This window comes from Camelus dromedarius, chromosome 23 (assembly GCF_036321535.1).
Source record: "Camelus dromedarius isolate mCamDro1 chromosome 23, mCamDro1.pat, whole genome shotgun sequence".
Classification (NCBI taxonomy): domain Eukaryota; kingdom Metazoa; phylum Chordata; class Mammalia; order Artiodactyla; family Camelidae; genus Camelus; species Camelus dromedarius.
In genome coordinates, this window is record NC_087458.1 from 2,445,499 (window position 1) to 2,463,060 (window position 17,562).

Consider the following 17,562-nt stretch of genomic DNA (forward strand, 5'->3'; position numbering starts at 1 on the left):
TAGGGACATGAGGTGCAGGGATGACCGTGGGGCCACTGACCTCTTATCATCAGAAAAAGAGAAAGCCAGCATTTCACAAAAGCTGCCTATCAACCAAGTTAGGAAGGACTGATAAAGGTGTCCTGTTTGTGTCTGGCGGGAGCGGTAATCTAGTTCTACTTAAAGCCCACCCGCAGCCCCCAAAAGCAAGAAGCTAGGCAGCGGGGCCCAGAGGAGGGGCAGGATCAGGGTCCCAGCTGAAAGAGGTGAGAGCCTCCTGGAGGCCCGGCCCTGGCGGCAGCTCAGGGGACTCTGCTGATCGGGGGCACTCCCTTTCCAGATTTCCCACAAGACACACACACGTCTGCACAAGACCTGGCCGCTCAGCCTAAGTGAGGAAGCATCTATGTGACCCCAGAAAAAGATGTTTTCTTCTGAAAAGCCACCGCTGTCACTAAGACTGCAAATTCTTTTTTTTTTTAAAGCCCTCAAGGATATGTGAAAACAAAAATTAAACAGGCTGACTTCTTTTTTTAAAGATAATTTATTTCAGTTTCCACCTTCTGACAATCTGAGGTGCAATATATAGACATACTTTTTTTCTTCACAGGAGACAGCTTTGATTTTAGCACTGTTCTGAGATCTTCAACCTTGACACTTTCTCCACCTTAAAATATAGTCTGTAGCACACCACCCTATGGGACACGGAATTGCATAACTGTCCACATAACACATCACGTACCTGTATCACTGACCCCTACTTCTGGGCCACTAAGGGCAACCGTGGGTGTGGCAACGGCAGGTTCAGGTCCGAGACAGATGACAGGAAAGAAACAGAGGACGCGCGCAGGAGAGCCCTGCAGAAAGTGCCAGAAGCCTCAGTTGAGGGTGGCAAAGCTCTCCCATGCTCACGCGTTTTAAGGGGATGTGTGTCTGCTGTCTGGGTTTCTAGCATCTCCTAGTGTTGACCTGTCCTCCTCCAGGCGTCCACGGAAGGGGCGGCCCCAGGCTGGCTGGCGGCTCTGCGGGGAGGAGAACTGAAGCCTCCAGCACAGCAATGTGTGTGGGAACTGAGCCCGCCGCACGCTACCCTTTCGTTTTCACAAGCACATCATCCAAGACCAAGGAGGGAACATCGCAGCCCCCAGGGCGAGGGTGGACTGCGGTCCAAGGGGCTTCACCATCAGGAGCCCTGCTTCCAGTTCAGCCCCCACCCCAGTCCTGCTCGGGAGAGCACCTGGGTCTGACCCTGCAGCACAGGCCAGAGGTCCTGCGGGGAGTGATGGGAGACTGGCAAAGCCAGACCCTCTGGCTCTCTCCTGGAAATGATGAGGCTCCCCCTTTCAACAGTAATCAAGAACTCTTTGGTGGGAGCACTGCCCTCCTTGAACTCCCAGGACACAGCCAGGGGGAGGGTCCCCTCCTGAGCCCTTTGCTCACCTCAAGCTCAGAGCTCAGACGGATCAGCCACCTGGGGGCACAGGCCTGTGCCAGGTCACCCAGGGGCCCAGGCAGGCTGGGTGCGCACTGTGGGTGCCTCCCTCCCCGAGGACAGCAGGGAGGCCTGGCACAGAACGAGGCCTGGGGAACTCTGCCCCCGGGAGAGCCTCAGCATCGAGGGGACTCCTGGACATGAACCATCTGGAGATGCTTCTCCCGTTTGTTATCTGGAGGGCCTACAGTCCTGCTTCAGGCCACACGGCAACCAGGACAAGTTCAAGTACATGGGATGTGCAGCCTGTGTGGCTTGGGTAGACCTGGCTCCGCCCCAGGTCTGCACCCTGCACACCAGTCAATCAGGGCTGCTTCTCACCAGTACAGTCCCCTTCCTGGGGGAGCTCAGCTGAAAGCCTTCCAAGTGAAACCCACCCTCGAGAGTCATAAAAAGGAAGAAATGATTTACAGGAAGGTGGGGTGAGACGGCCAAGTCGGACAGGCAGTGGTTCAAGGGAACTGGAAGGTTGGGGAGGGGAGGTCGAGAAGGACTCGGGGGCTGAGAAGAACTGAGGAAGACGAGACGAGAGACCGCCCTGGGACCCCCAGCTGGATCCTCTCCCGCGGTGGGGACTGGGCCTCGCCGACCTCCTGTCTTCGGCCCCTGCTCCCCGAACTCCCCGCTGTTCTGGCAAATGACTCGGCCCCCTGGCTGCTCAGCTGTCTCAAGGTGATTTGGTACACTATCTAAATCAGGTAAATACAGCTATCTAACCATGCGGCTCTGTCCAGATCCCCTCTAATTAAAAAGCCAACTAGTCAGGGTGCAGTCAGGGCCAGGAGGGTCAGGCTTGTAGCTGCCTGACCTCTGGTTATGGTTAAACAAAACCCGTGCCAAACCCCTCTGTGGTGTGGGCGCCGTGCTGCTCGCACCGGGAGGCTGGGATACCAGGTGCTCGGGATGATAGCTTAACCCACAGGAAACAGTTCACAGAAAAGCAAACCTCGGGGCTGTCGCCTTCTCTGCACAGCAGTGAACCCTGCCGTCCAACCGGGGAGGGCAGGAGGGTGTGGGCTCCCCTGGCCTCCACTCCCAGGAAGGAGGGAAGAGAAAGGCCAGGTGGCTTCTCTGACACCCACCCAGGGTCTCTGTCCTAAACCCCAGGGGCTTGCCCATTACCCGGACCATCTCAGGGTTTATTTGGACACAAAACTCAGCAACTGGACTCTTCCTAGTCCTCCTTTTGGTAAGGGCTCCTGGGCCTGCTTTGTTTTTTGGCAAATGGAAAATCATGGTCTACTCCATTTCACTTTACGAGTAACTCACAATATTGGAACTTGGCTCTCTTCTGCCTTTGGTTAAAGGCGCGCACACACACACACACACACACACACACACACACACACCCCGTAGATACAATCTGAACATTAACGTGGTCTCTTAAACATCTATCAGTATTGCTAAAACTGTTAATAATGGCCTAAAACATACAAAGCCACATCTCAATATCACCCTGTTTCCAAAGTAGGGGACTTTTTACTTGGAAGAGTGAACTGTTTTTGGCTCCCTACGACTCACACTGCCCTGAAGGACAGACAGCAGGAAACCCGAAATTCCATTGCTAATGCAGACCTTCGAAACTCCTGGCTTGGGACACCGAACCTGCTGGGACTGGAAACTCTCTTCTTGAATACGACCCAACACATCCTGCACCGAGTCTCAGAGTTCTGAGCTATTTCTGTAAAGCCTCCTGTGTGTCTGGCGAGGTGAGACTTCTCTGCGCACTGGGACCTTGGAAAGCATGCTCCGGGTCTGCTCTGGCAGGTCCGGGGGGAAGAGACTGTGTCACAGAGAGGAAATCTCAGTGAGCAAGCTGCTGGCCTCCACTCGGGATGTCGTGTCCCCTCTGGTGACACTGGCCAGACACTCCAAAGTGAAATGTCCAGCCAATGGCAGCTGCCAACAGGAGACAGACAGCAGAGCAGCCTCCAAGCCACCTCGACATCGTCACTCTGTAGTGTCCCCTCGTGGGGCTGAGCATGACAGGTAGCACCTCAGAGGTCAGACTAATTCCACTCTGAGCAGCTAGATCTACACAAACAAGGGGAGGGGGCAGAACCCATGGCAACCCTTACTTCTACTTTAATTGCTATTTCAAGAGGCCTATATGGAAAAAAAGTCTCAAGATCATTGTGAAGTTAAAGTGCTTGGAAAAAACTGAAGACATCAAAGCTGCATTTCCTTCCAAGGCTGTGGGGGCCCTCCCAGCCCCCGCCCCCAGGGGGGAGAGAGCTGCCCTGCACCCCCCAGCACTCCTGCAAAGACTCTCAGAACCGAATCCCTTCCCCGAGAAATCAGACCGAATCAAATATCCATACAAAAATCTGATATATACAAGGATAAGTCTTTTGGGCACCTTAGAATAAAGTCTTAATGCATTTCAACTAACCACTAAGAAATGACGAGGAAAGCCGGGGAGAGCGCCCCCCGAGGGGCTTGCTGGGGTGCTGGAGGGAACACAGCGCACCCAGGGGTTACAGCTGAAGGTCTCAGGAGGGGCTGTGTTACCTGCAGGAGGCATGCAGGCCTGCACGCCTGGCCACTGGATGGGATTTCTCTGAAATGCATTCACTGGAGACATGCACTATCCCTGGGCCAGACATCAGGGTGGGGGTGCCCTCCCTGCGTGACCTGCCCCCGCGCGGGACTGGCAAACTGGTGACACAGTTGTGCTTTGTTTAGTGACAGGGCCAGAGAGGCTGACGTCACACACGTGCGCACACACACACACACACACGCACACATCATCATAAAAACAGTGGAGCTTCTGAAGCCCCAGCCCCCCAGTCCTCCTGGAGAAGCACGTCACACCCATGCTTCATGTCGCCTCTCTTGTGATCACCAAGACACACGTCCTACAGCTCATTCAACACCCAGGAACAGTCCAGCGGGGCACGAGGGAGACCTTGAGCACTGGAGACAGCTGAGGACCAGGCATGGTCTGTTGTGCTCCAGAGGACACAGCGACTGGACGGCGAGCCGGGGGAGGTGGGAGGGAGAACAGGACGGGGACAAAGGCAAGAGGGACAGCACGAGCTGGGGGCGGACAGAGGGACCCAGGCAGATGGAGTATCCACAGCAGGGCAGCCGGCATGCTGGAAGCCTGTCTGTCAGACCCAGCGCCCTCAGACTGGTGGCTGTGCCCGGTGCAACCCCAGGGAGCAAAGCTCCGGCTCCCGGGCACCGGCACAAGCCGGCCAGGGGCATCCGCAGAGTCCTCAGAGCCTCCGGGCCCTGGGCCGCCGGGCGGGGGGCGGAGGCTCCCAAGCGCTTACTAACCCATCTCAAGCGGTCGCCGCCAGAAGCCGCCCCTGCCCCGCCATCTGTAGCACTGACACAGACCTTTCTGTCTTTTTTGAAATCAAGAGCAGCACTGTGTGCTTCATAAAGGGCGGCTGTCTTGAAGTTGCTGAAAAAACTTTTCTGTGCTTCGTCAAGGGGTGCACAGCCCCAGGGTACCCCCAGGATCGAATGGCAGAAGTTCCTCTGCTCAGAAGGAAGCTACCAGGAGCCCAGGAACCTCTCAGATGGCCTGACACAGGCCCCTAGGTTCCCTGTGACGTCTCCAAAGCACTCACACACACCCAACTGCGGCCGGGCCTTCTGTAGACAGGAAAAAGTGTCCTCTGTCCCCATCTCTCTCCTCCTTGAGGATCCTGTCACTCCAGTCCCTGTCACATGGAGGGGGGAGCCGGGGAAGAGCCAGCACCAGCCCTAGACTGATGCAGAGAGGCCCACTGCCGCCTCTGCATGAGCCCTGACTGTGAGAAGAACCCCAGATCCCTGCAGGGGAGGACCCCGGATCGTCACCCGCGACTGCCCCGAGTCACCAGCATGTGCTGGCTCACGGCTGCCTTCACCCCTCCTTCCCACGGACGCCCCACCCTCTCCCCCAGGAGGCTGTGACTGACACTGCGCCTGCCCTGGACCAGGCATCCTCTCTCCTCCTCTGTCTCGGCCACAGGCCTGATGCCAGAGGTGTGGACAGTCACCTCGGTTTTAGCCGTGTAATCCCAGGGACACTTTGGCACGTGGACGGGGGAGCAGACACAGGCAGAGGGGAGGCGGGGAGGACGGGCGACCAGAATCTTCTAACCGCTAGTTCTAGGGCGGCGTGGAGCGGCTCCAGGTGCTGCCGATGCCATGCAGGGGAGTGACGGCCAGCCGCTGGCCCAGGAGAGTGGCGTGCGCCACAGTCCTGAGGGTGTCTTGGGCCACCTCTCGCGGCTACTCAGTGGCCGTCTGCTCGATGTGGTCGCTCAGCAGCTTGTACTGCTCTGCAAGAGAACACAGCGTGACTTTTTGGAAGAGAGGGCGATGCAGACAGGCCGGTCACGCTCTTCTCATTTGGGGCAATGACAAAGTAGGACCTCCCAGGGAAGGGTGAGCACGTGGTGACACAGAGCCCTCAGCTGCTAGCGTGCTGCATGCTGGCCTCAGACACGTACCAGAAGTAGGCTCCTCGGAACCAGATGCATCTTACCGTGGAAATGATGCTCTGGAGGGCAGCCCCACAGGCCCCCTGGGGACCCCGAGAAGGGCTGGTGTGGTCAGATGAACCACATCACAGGAGCCAGGCTTGCGTCCTGGAGACCATGGAGGGGCACATGGTAGGGGACAGTGTCCTTGCCCTCTGCCAGGTGGGGGGCTGGTGGCAGGACTTTGAGATCGTCCGGGGGTTCCTCCTGAGGCCACCTGTCCACCACCCTCTTTAACTTGGTGCAAGATGGAGTTTTATTTTTAAACAGTATTGATCTGTCCAATTACATGTCTGAGTGGAAGGCTTTCTAGGCCACGAAGAAGAACTATCTTGTAGCAGGTGGGATCAGGGGCAGGTGTAGATTAGGAAGGCCACCAGCAATGTGTCCCCTTCGATTACAGAAGTCAGAGATTCTGGAAACACCTCAAGACTGCCCCCTCTCCCTGCTCCTGGACCTCCCACGGCAGGGTGGTCCAGGAAACAAAGGCAGGCCATATGGTGGCCGTTTACAAGAAGGGGCAATTCATGGCCAGAGTTCGCCCCTTTTCAAGGTCAGGGTCTGAGTGCCAAGGTACACCTTTACTTGGCCCTGTCTGTGGGCACTGACCTGGCAGGCTGCCCCAGCCCTGGGCAAATCCTACTGGTAGAAATGGAGTTCCAAACGGGAGGAAAAGCACAGAGGCAGGCAGGAACGTTTAAAGTCACATTTCTAACCACAGTAGGGATGACCCTCAGAGCAGGGTGGGAAGGCCCACATGCAGCACACTTGTTCTTAAGACCGCAGCCCTGCCGGCCTCGCCGCCACTCACCCTCGTCCAGGCTGCCGATCACTGCCTGCTTCTTCAGGAAGTCAGTGCACAGCTTCTTGTTCAGCCCGAACGCCAGCATGTTGTGTGTGAACGTGCTGCGGGAAAACAGCCGTGAGCTGGCGCCCGTGCTGCCTTCCTGGGGAAAGGGAGCCGGGGCCCCACACGCAGCCTGCGGGGACTCATTAGAGAGAAGGAAAGAGGGAGGGCCTCACCAGCCAGCCGGCAACTCTTCCTGTGACACTGCCCCCGGCAGGGGTGGTGCTGAGGGGCGGGTTGATTAGGAACTGGAGTTGAGGCCGAAAGCAGTTAATCGTGTGCTTCTGAGCTGAGAGCGCACAGTGTCTGGCCCTGAGTCACGGCCGTGTGACATCGTATGGTGGCAGGAGCATCTCACCCAGCAGCCCCTCCTCACTGAGTCTGGGCATCAGTGTCAGTGCCCCCGCCCCGCTTTCTCATCCCCAGGTGGCCTGATGTGGGGAGCGGGGCCCCCATCAGCACCCACGCAGGGTGGGGGTGGGGGGAGACCAGCCGCTGCTCTCACCCCAGCTGCCCGAAGGTGATGTTCTCGTTGAAGCGCAGGCTGTCATCCCGCTCCTCCTGGGTCATGTGGCTCCACCTCTCCCTGCAAGCACAGAAGGAGCAGCAGGGGGTCCTCAGAGCCTGGGCCATGTCCCCGCCGTGCGCCTCCCCTGTTCTGACTACAGGTATTGGCAGCACGGGTGTGGCCTCTCTGACACAAGGGCACCTCCGCGGAGGAGCTGTTGGCTCTGCTTCCAGAGAAGCTGCCCAAGGCCTGCTGCCTGCCCGAGGGCCGAGACACAAACTCATCACACGGTCCTGCTGGAGATAGGAGGTCTGGGACCCAGAGATGATGTGTGCTGAGTGGTTCCCAGAACATTCTTTAGGAGACAGGAATGCTGCCCATCCCTCCGCCACCACGCCATCCTTTACAGTTCAAGGATAGGAGGTCACAGGGCCCATGTGACCGCCCGGAGACCCGCGGAGAGGGCAAGGCCCCACAGGAGGCCATCTGTGGGGAGTGAGTGTTGCAGACCCAGTGAGGAGGTCCCAGGACCTCTGCTTGTCCCCAGGCCTCACGGCTCCTTGGCGAGGCCCACCCGGCTGTGGGGCTGGAAATGCTCTGACCACACACTGCCTACCAGGCCGGCCTGGCTCTGCCACCGTCACTCTCCTTCCAGGCTCATCCTGCTTGCTCCCTCCCAGAGTGCATGGATAGGACCTGTTACTGCAACCCGTGACCCGCCATCAGGACAGCACAAAGCTTCTAAGCAAAGCTCAGAAACCCGACGAGGAAGGACCTGGCCCGTGGGCTCCAGGGCTGTGTTCTCTGGGCAGAAACAGGCTCAGGGGGAGGGTTCTCTTTTGAGCTGTAATTGCTCTGTGTCCCTGAGTGGACTGATTCTACCAGCTCCTGGAGGGCATCGGCCCCTCCCCTATGGCAGAGCATCCTTGTCCCAGGGGGCCGGGGCATTGCCCCTGTACCACTCCACCCCCGCCTCAGGGCACAGGGCTGTGCGACTAAGAAGTGAGCAGATGCAGACATGGAAGAGAAGCTCGTTTTAGCCTATTTCCCCTTAAAAATTACACTCTGGATGAGAAGTCTGACTAAAACAGGGTTGAAAGAAAAGATAAAAGGGAGAGAAGAGGCAGTGTTAGGAGCGGGGTCAGGGTGATGGAGAAGCCGAGGGAACAGCACAGAACCATGAACATCAACTCTTAACTCCTCTCTACCCTCCTGGCCCAGGGAGGCCACTGGTGCCGCTGCAGCTGAGCGGGAGCTGTGGGACGCCAGGGCACGACAGAGGAGAGTGGAAACGTCACTCCCAGCCTCCTTGTACTAACGACAGGACACCCACAAAGAGACCCAGACTGTGCTTCCAGGTACTGCGTCGATCCCATCCCATCTTCCTTCCCATCCTCTTTCCCCTAGGGGTCACCCTTAGGTATCCAAGCACAGAAATCCCCACACCAGTACCAGGCTTGCTGTGTACAGTTGTGCAGGTTGTGTACTGCACAACCCCAGACCACATGGAAATGGCTCCCTTGCCATCATGTAGCACAGCAGCTTTGACCCCTACTCCTCCGGAGGAGGTGATTCGTTTTGCTGGGGTTAGGACTAAAATTGGGACATTTAATCTGACCTCTGAAGAAACAGGTAGAAGGTCATCAGCGATCACAGGCTGCCTACGATCAAATCCATTCCTTAAAATTGAGTTCAGTGCCGAATACCAGTCAATGTCTAATAACACAAGAGAGCAGAACATGTGTCTAAATTGCCACAGTGGGAACTGGGATGTGACCAACAGCTTACAGAACAGGAAGCCTCCTGAAATGGGGACATTTCCGCCTCTGAGAACAGAGAGGGTACTAATGGTGTTGCAGCAGAGTTTACCAAAGGGCAATAATGTTGGAGGCACAAAGTTGCCAAGGACCCAGAGCCAACGCCCCTAGTCCCCAATCTCAAACACTTGCCCTCCTGCTGGGTCATGTAGGGTGTCCCGGGGGGCAGGTCTGGGATGTGCATGGCCAGACCACATCTGCTCTGGGTGAGATGGCCTGTGAGGCCCAGAGACTCACTTCCCCTCGCGGGGCTCAGCACGGACCAGCTCAGAGGCCGTGATGCTCCAGCCCGCTCGGGCCTCGGCTGTGGTGCTGGGAAGCCTTGCTCCAGGAAGGCTGATTCATCACCCTCCCCCTCAGAGAGGCTGTGGGAGCGTGGGGGCTTTCTACAGATGGAGGTATCTGCTGTGCCTAAACAGGCCTTTTAAAGCCATAATAAGGCTGCATTAAAAAAACAAGACTTCTCATAAAACAATAAGAGCTAAAAATATACCACTGATTAAAGGAAACATGCTTTTGGGAAAAAAACTCACTGTATCAGAAACTATATTTTGAATCAGCAAGCCTTTAACTCTAAAAATATCTTACAAAGGTATCTAACAAATATAAAGTTCAAACAGTTAAAGTCAGACCCCCACCATGGGCTCACAGGAAACAGCCTGTTCTAGACCCTTCTCTCCAAGAGACCCCCTCACACACACAGGCTCCACGTCACACAGCAGCTGGGAGGAGGGAGCAGCTGTCCTTTCTCCGGGATCCCACCCCCAAACCTGTCAGAGCAGGTGAGGGTCTGCCAGAGCCCACGTGCCTCCGGGCATGATTGCAGAGACAGGTCCTCTGCCCCAACCCGTAGCTTCCGAGTCGGGGTCAAATGTGTGGTTCCAGGCTCTGTTCGGAGAAGCCGGAGCGGCCAGTGGAGGCTAGACTCGCTCACGGTCAGAGCTAACTTTCTGGACCTCACTGCTCTCTCCTCTGGGAATGCACACCGGGCCCCGTGGGGGTCTCGGGTGCGGTGTTTGCCCCCTGACCACTACAGGTCTCTATCCTGGGTGAGCTCCCACCGTCACCAGCCTGTCCCCGCGTGTCTGGGTGCGACCCGCCCCCACCCCAGTGGCCCCAGAAGGGCCCCGCACTGCCCGCGGACAGCCACGTGGACACACACCTCTTCTTCTCCTCCTCTCCAGCATCCCCTCTGGAGCGGCAGCAGAAACAGGTAAACAGAGGAACATGTCAAAGTCATGCAAGATGTGTGGACGGACAAGAGAACAAGCGGGAAAGAGGGCTATCCCAGCAGAAACGGAGGTGGAGACGGGGCGCCAGGGGACAGCTGCCTAGGAGTCTGAGGAAACCCGGCTCGCCTGCAGGCACTTCCTTTCTGTGTCTCTTGGCAGAGCGGAGAACTCTCTCTCTAGAATCCTCAGGAATGTACCAACGACTCCCCCCCTTCACATGCTCCCGACTCCCAAGGAAACGTAGCCACAGCAGGCTGCAGCGGGGTGCGAGGCAGGCCCTCCCGCCCCGGTTAGGGTCTACTGCCCCCGAGAAAGAAAGCTTTCGCTTGAGCTCCGCCACGTGCTGGGGACTAAAGTCTTCAGCAGCAGGTGCCTGCCTACTCCCCTGCCCGGAGAAAGTGGAAGGGGTCTCCCCGAGTTGGAGAAGGAGAGGACTCGTTTCATGAACGAGGAGAGATTCAGAGACGTCAAAGTCCCGGGACTGGAGGGGCCAACACGGCGACCCAGGCCTGGTGGCTGCTGCCTCTTCCCCGCGCAGCCGCCGCTCACAGCGGGCGGCAACCTCAGCTCGCGGTGGCCAGAGAGAGCTGGGCCTGGCGCCCCCGCCGGCGGCCACTACGTGCTCTGTGGAATGGTTTACAAAAGGGCTTCCAAGGTGGCAAGACTGCCCGTAAGGAGCTGGAAAGGCCTGTTCAGACTGCAGCACAGAGCAGTAAGTTGAACGTAGCAACTGCCTTTCCCTAGACGTGAGCCCCGCACCCCAAGACCGCACTGCCATGGCCCCAACCCAGGAGTCTGGCTTCTTAGAGAGACAGGCAGAGGGGGTCTCAGGAGGTCCCGATGGTTTCATTCAGTGGGAGTCTGCATTTTTTAGAAGGGTCAGGCCAAGTCATGCCAGAGCCCCAGGGCAGGAAGCGCTCATGCAGGCTGAGCCCCCCACCCACGAAGCTGTGTGCCCAGGACCCTTCAGGCAGCTTGCAGGGCACCGGGACCGGAAGGGATGGAGGAAGAAACACAGACGCATCGACTCAGCCGTTCTGTTCTTCCATTCTCCTCATCAGAAACGGGAAAAGGAAGCCTCTCCCTGGGCCTCGTCCCTGAGGCAGCGCAGGCCCGGACTTTGCCCCTACCTGGTCGTGGGGGACCGCTTCCTCCTCTCACAGTGGACAGCGTCAAAAAAGGCCGCATTCCAGAACCTCAGCGTGTGCCTGCCGGACAGAGCAGGTGGGAGAGACGGTCTCAGGTCCGCCTGAGGGATAGGGATGGGGAGCCTCAGAGAGCAGAGACGGAGGACACAGACGAGCATGCGCCTTTATCCCACTGGAACTGGGTCCCTGGGCTCCCGAGGAGGGAAGAGCATCACTGGGGATGTGCAGGCGTGAAGGGGAGGGTGGAGCTGGGTCAGCCCGACTCATCAGGTCAAAGCTGAAGCCGCCACCTGCAGGATGCGGGCAGGGACCATTTCCTCTGCTGCATCTCCTGCTGAGGCCCCCAAAGGGAATCGGAGGCTTTGGGAGACCTATTTTTCTAGAGCTGGGTCTAGAAACATAAATGGGGGCCTGGTGGGGACAGGCCATATGCAGAGAGAAAACACATTTATAGGGACACACAAGACAGAATCATTCTTCCCAAAGACCAGGGTCAGCAAATTTACGGCATGTGGGCCAAACTCGGCCTGCTGCCCGTTTGTGTAAATCAGGTTTTATGGGCTCACAGCCACGCCCATTCCCTGACGTCCTGTCTAAGGTGGCTTTTGCACTCCAGCAGCAGAGTAGAGTGGTTGCCTGCAAAGCCTAAAATGTTTATCACCCAGCTCTTTACAGGGAAGTGTGCTGAGTGCTGTTGCAGATGCAAAGACAGCCGCCAAGGCCCGGCCCAGAGGGGCAGAGCTAAATCTTGGCCTGGTGGGACCGGGCTGCTCGGCTTCTTCTCCCTGCTTCCACTGAGCCCGGCCCTGCAAGGTGGGGCCCCTCTCAGAGGCTTCCGGACAGCTGCACCCCAGCCCCTGCTGGCCACACACCTCATGTGCCCTGCTCTGCCGTGGCCAAGTTCTCCTACTGCTCAACTGTGATCTTCAAGGGAGGGGCACGCCTGAGACCCTTTGGGTTTCAGGGGCTAGTACGCTGCCTACTTGTGGGTAAATAAAGCATGCTGATGGAGAGGCTTCGGAGGGATGGTAGCAGCACGAGTGGGCATCCTCCGAGCAAGACAGAGGGCGGGAGCTCCCCGACCGCTGGTCTCTTGCTTCACTACGGCCTTCATGTGTATACATTATTTATACACATACGTGAAATGGCTTTAATTAGGATATCATTTGCACACCATAAAATTCACTCTGTTAAAGTATACACTTCACTCCTGGGCAGCTATCTGGAGAGAACTCTAATTTGAAAAGATACATGCACCCCAGTGTTCACAACAGCACTATTTACAACAGTGAAGACATGGAGGCAACCTAAATGTCCACTGGTAGATGACCGGATAAAGGTGATGTGGGGTGTGTGTGTGTGTGTGTGTGTGTGTACACACAAAATGGAATATCAGGAATGTTACTCAGCCATAAAAAAGAATAAAATAATGCCATTTGCAGCAATATGGATGGGCCTAGAGATTATTATACTAAGTGAAGTAAGTCAGCAAAGAAAGACGTATCATATGATGCCACTTATATGTGGAATCTTAAAAAAAAAGATATAAATAAACTTATTTATAAACCAGAAAGAGACTCACAGACATAGAAAACAAATTACAGTTACCAAAAAAGAGGGTGGGGAGGGATAAATTAGGAGTTTGGGATTTGCAGATACAAACTACTATATACAGAACAGATAAACAACAAGGACCTACAGCCCAGCACAGGGAACTGTATTCAATATCATCTAATAACCTGTAGTGGGAAAGAATCTGAAACAGCATATACAAATATACACACACACACACGCACATGTAACTAAGGCACTTTGCTGTACACCTGAAACTAACACAACGTTTTAAACCAACTATAATTCTAAAAGATTAAAAGTAAATTCAATGGCTTTTAGTCTACTCGTGGAATTGTGCAACCATCACCACCATCCATCTCATGGAACATTTTCACTCCCCCAGCCCCTGGCAACCACTAACCTTCTTGTCTCCCGGGGTTTGCCCATCCTGAACACTTCACATAAATACACTGTGTGGTCCTTGGTGTCTGGTTGCAGTCACTTAGCAGAATGTTTCACCCCCATGTTGTGGCAGGTGTGGGTGCATTGTTCCTTTAGATGGCTGAGTAATAGCCTGCATTTTGTGTATCCAGACATCAAATGCCCATGGAGATGGACATTCAGGTTATTTCTACTTTTTAGCTCCTAAAAATCATGCTGCTATGAACATTTGTGCACAAGTTTTTCTCTGAGTACCTGTTTTCCACTCTTTCGAGTATCTACTCAGGAGCAAAACTGCAGAGTCCCAGGGGGACTCTGTTCAGCCTCTGAGGAACTGTCAGGCCCTTGCTCACAGTGGCTGCCCCCTATATGACACTCCCACCAGCTGTGGGCAAGGTTCCAGTGTCTCCACATCCCCGCCAGCACTCGCTACCGTAAGGGTGGCCTTACCAGATGGGTTGCTGCTTCAGGTGCGTGTACAGGTAGATCTTCTCCCCCCTGCTCTCCTCTTCCGGGCTGCACACAGTCACTGCGGGAGGGGGAGGAGACTGAGGGGGCGCTGCCTGCATCAGGTGTCGGCAAACCCTCGGCACTGCCCCCGGCCAGCTCTGTGTCCCCCCGGGGGTCACACAGACACGAGGCTGAAGTTCCTCGGCATCTGCTCTGCTGCCCGTGGTGATGCCCACGCCTGGCTAGGAGGGCTCCTTTCGAGGGAAGGACGGGGTAATGGCTCCCCCACCTCTGGTGATACTTCCCTCGGCCTCCCTGGGGTGAGGCGTTTGCCCCTAGAGGAGTGGGTTTTCATGGAAATTCAAGAAGAGATTATAGGCCAGAGCTGAGAGGACCCTGGAATCACGTACGGCAGCGCCTTGTGCCTCAGGGGAGCTGGAGCCCTTGACGCCGGGGAACCTGCTTGGAGGTGCTGCTAGTTAGTCGTGGGCTGAGCCAGACCCCAGTGGGGCTGCTGGGGTGCCGGCCTGGCGCCCCCGGGCCCAACAGCACAGGGAGGCACTCACCTGTCTTCCGCGGCTTCTCCTGGGGCTTGCCCTCATCCTCCCTTGGGGAGAGAAACCGCAGCAGTGACAAAACGACCCCCACGGTTAATCAAAGAAACCCTTCTACGCTGCTGAAATGGGATTATGACTCGTAACCAATATGTACATTTAATGGGGTTTTCTCTGGGAACATGTTTATGAACTCAAGGCTTTATTTACCAATTGCCGGTCTTTTAGAATTGAACAGATGTGGTGTTTAAGCTTCTTTGTGCCATTTTCTCTGAATCTAATACTGTCTGGACCAGAGAAGGAATATAGCCAAGTCACCCGGTTGTAGCCAGGTCATCGGAGGTGATGGCAGGGACCATCCAGGGCTCAGGGCTCTCTCTTGCTGCATGGAAGTCCTAGTTTCTACACTGTTCTAAAGTGCCCAGCCCCCAGAGGTTCCCGAGCTACTGCCGGAGCAATGCCATCCTGGGGACATGATTTCTCCTGCATCTGCACCTGCTCCGTGACACAAGCTCGCACCGCACTTAGAGGAGGAGCAGGAGGGAGGGTTTATAATTTCCCTCCCGCCTACTGACAACTTCCACACGCTCCTCATCAGCCCTAGAAACATGGACCCACGGGGAATATCCCTGCATGTCAGCCAACCGAACAGTGCTGGGAAACCCTGGAAAACTCTGGGGCCAGGGAGCAGGCTGGGCTGGAGGCTGTGCTTCCCGGGAGTGTGCTCCAGCCTCAGGGATGGCCGAGGGCCCATCGCCAGGCCAGGCAGCGGCCTCCTTGTCACCACCACCCGCAGGCTAACTTGGCTTCTGCCCTTTGTCAGTCCTACAGTCAGGGAGGGATGCAGGCCAAGGCGATACTTACTCGTTTCTCCTGGCCAAGGGCCCCTTCGCCTTGGTCTCCAGCCCAAAGAAGCCCTTGACACTCTCTGTCTTGCCCGATGTGCTCTTCAGCAGCCGCTCCGCGATGTCCTTCTTCTCAGCTAACCAGCTGTTGGCCGACTTCAAGTAGGAGTCGATGCTCCCAGCCGGCTTCTCCTTGGATTCTGAGCGGAGTAGGTGTGGTTTACCTGGAGGGCGCAGGAGAGAGCAGGAAGAGCTGCTTGGATGGTGGGGCCGCCCCCTCCTGCAGTCGCCAGATACCACAGCAGGAGCAAGAGGCCCAAGGATGCCCGAGAGCAGACAGAGGGCAGTCACTAAGCACCCACTGTGCACAAGAAGTGAGCCAGGTGCCACAGGAGGTAAAGAGGAAACAGGCAGGGACCCAACAGTAAGGAAGCAGTGAGGCCGGAGCGAGGTGAGTAGTGCACGGGGACAGCGCAGCACACAAATGGAGGAAGAGGGGAGTCTTTCCCGGTGGAGGGAGGGGCCTGCAGTTTCCAGATTCATGGCCCCTGGACTGGTCCTGAATAAGGAGGGTGTTGGACGAGGGAGACAGTGGGAGGAGGGCCCCCACGAGAAGGAGGAACATCTCTTCCTCAGGGCAGTGTGTGGAGCAGGCCCAGCACCCCTACGGGCCAAAGGGCACCCTTCAGGGCAAAGGGCTTCTGCACAGAGGAGTACGGAGAGGGCAGGCTGCTGGGGCGAGGAGAGGACGAAGCCTGGTTGCAGAGGAAGGGGATGCACCACGAGAGTGCACCCACCGGTGGGAAGGGAGGCCGGGGCTCACAATGCCCTGACCCAGCCCTGGCCCCGGCCCATGCCGGCCCCCAGCAGCCCTGTCCCTGTGGTGCCAGAACGCGTCTTTGTCATCACAGCCCAAGGAGCGGAACATGTGATGCACCAGGAGGTTCTGGTGCAATGAGCCAGGAGATCTCAATCCACATGCCCCACCAAGGCACCCCCAGCCCGTCCAAAACCCTGGACGGCCCCTCCTCGCCCCCTTCCACAGCCAATCCTGTGTTCCATTTGGCTAAAACATGAGACCGATGTCCTCACACCCAGCAATCCGTGTGTCGACCCTGAAACGTCCTGCCCTGTGTGTCCACAGCCAGGACCGCCAGCCTCCTGACTGGCGCCGTGGACCACTCCTGTCCTCCTGCTCTAGGGGACTCACTGCTCGTGGGCTCCCTCCCTGACAGCAGACCCCTTTGTTTTCTGGACCAGGAAGAAATCCTCATTTGATGTGGCCTCAGAAGCTGAGCTTCAGGCCCTGAGTGTGTGCCCCGCACCGTGAGCCATGCCGGGGCTTACCGATGTGGTAGTAGGTGAAGCACATGGTCATGAGGTTCCTGGCCGGCCCGAAGTCGTCCATCTGGTGGCACCTGGCAGGGGCAAGGTGACAGGCTGGAGAGGCACCCACCTGATGCCCACCTTGCGCGAGCACCGTGCTGCGAGACCAGGACACCTCGCTGCCCAGGGGCCACGTGGGAGAAGCAACAGAAATTCCTCCCAGGGTCCAACAACTGGGTCATCAGCAGGCACACGGCCTGGGAGAGCGTCTGGTTCCGGACGGGAAGGAGCTCGCCGTCCGTCAGCTGGGCTTCTTTTACCTTCAAGGTGGAACAGCCAGGGCCCAGGAAGCTCAGCCCCACAGCGAGAAGCTGCACTAAGCTGGGGGTCGGGCGCAGGCCCCAGGCCACCTTCTAGCCCCTGCTTTTCAGGAGCGAGCAGTGACTCAGGTGACACACCCCAGACGGGCGCAGCAGCTGGGTCACCTCGAGGGCCTGTTAGGAAGGGTGTCCCCGGGCCCACCCCCGAGTCTCTGGGGCCGCAGGTCTGGGACAGGGCCCGAGAATGTGCGTTTCTAACAAACTGCCTTGTGACACTGAGGTTCTGCTGCTCCCGGCCCGAGGACCGCACTTTGAGAACGAGGGAATGCAAGTACCTACTTCCCTATGTCATTTGCTGAAAATCAAATTAAATGATTCCATACTCCGATAGGCTAAAGAATGCTCCACAACGTGAAGGGCGATACTCGCTACATACGTTGCACTTACTACATTACGGTTATGAGATGCACGTGGGTCCATTCACATCCGCAAACAAAAAAGGGGGAAAAACTTCAAAAAGAGGGCCTGTCTGCCACTAGGAATTTCTCCTGTTACAGTTGCAAAGGCT

The 17,562-nt window shown here is 56.8% G+C and overlaps 1 protein-coding gene across 8 annotated transcripts in view; it reads right to left on the reverse strand.

The window, feature by feature from the left end:
* Positions 1-4,544: 4,544 nt before the first annotated feature.
* KIAA0513 (KIAA0513 ortholog) overlaps positions 4,545-17,562 on the reverse strand; it is a 54,304-nt gene continuing 41,286 nt past the window's right edge. For 7 of the 8 annotated variants that reach the window (XM_031436587.2, XM_031436584.2, XM_031436582.2 and 4 more), the window contains 9 exons: positions 16,696-16,766; positions 15,368-15,572; positions 14,516-14,556; positions 13,950-14,028; positions 11,487-11,564; positions 10,287-10,316; positions 7,305-7,385; positions 6,764-6,858; positions 4,545-5,751 (listed from right to left, as the gene is read on the reverse strand). In XM_031436587.2, the coding sequence (XP_031292447.1) occupies positions 5,702-5,751; positions 6,764-6,858; positions 7,305-7,385; positions 10,287-10,316; positions 11,487-11,564; positions 13,950-14,028; positions 14,516-14,556; positions 15,368-15,572; positions 16,696-16,766 (730 nt within the window). In that variant the 3' untranslated portion in view covers positions 4,545-5,701. The remainder of the gene's footprint in view (positions 5,752-6,763; positions 6,859-7,304; positions 7,386-10,286; positions 10,317-11,486; positions 11,565-13,949; positions 14,029-14,515; positions 14,557-15,367; positions 15,573-16,695; positions 16,767-17,562) is intronic. The other variant, XM_064477674.1, reaches the window with a different exon arrangement.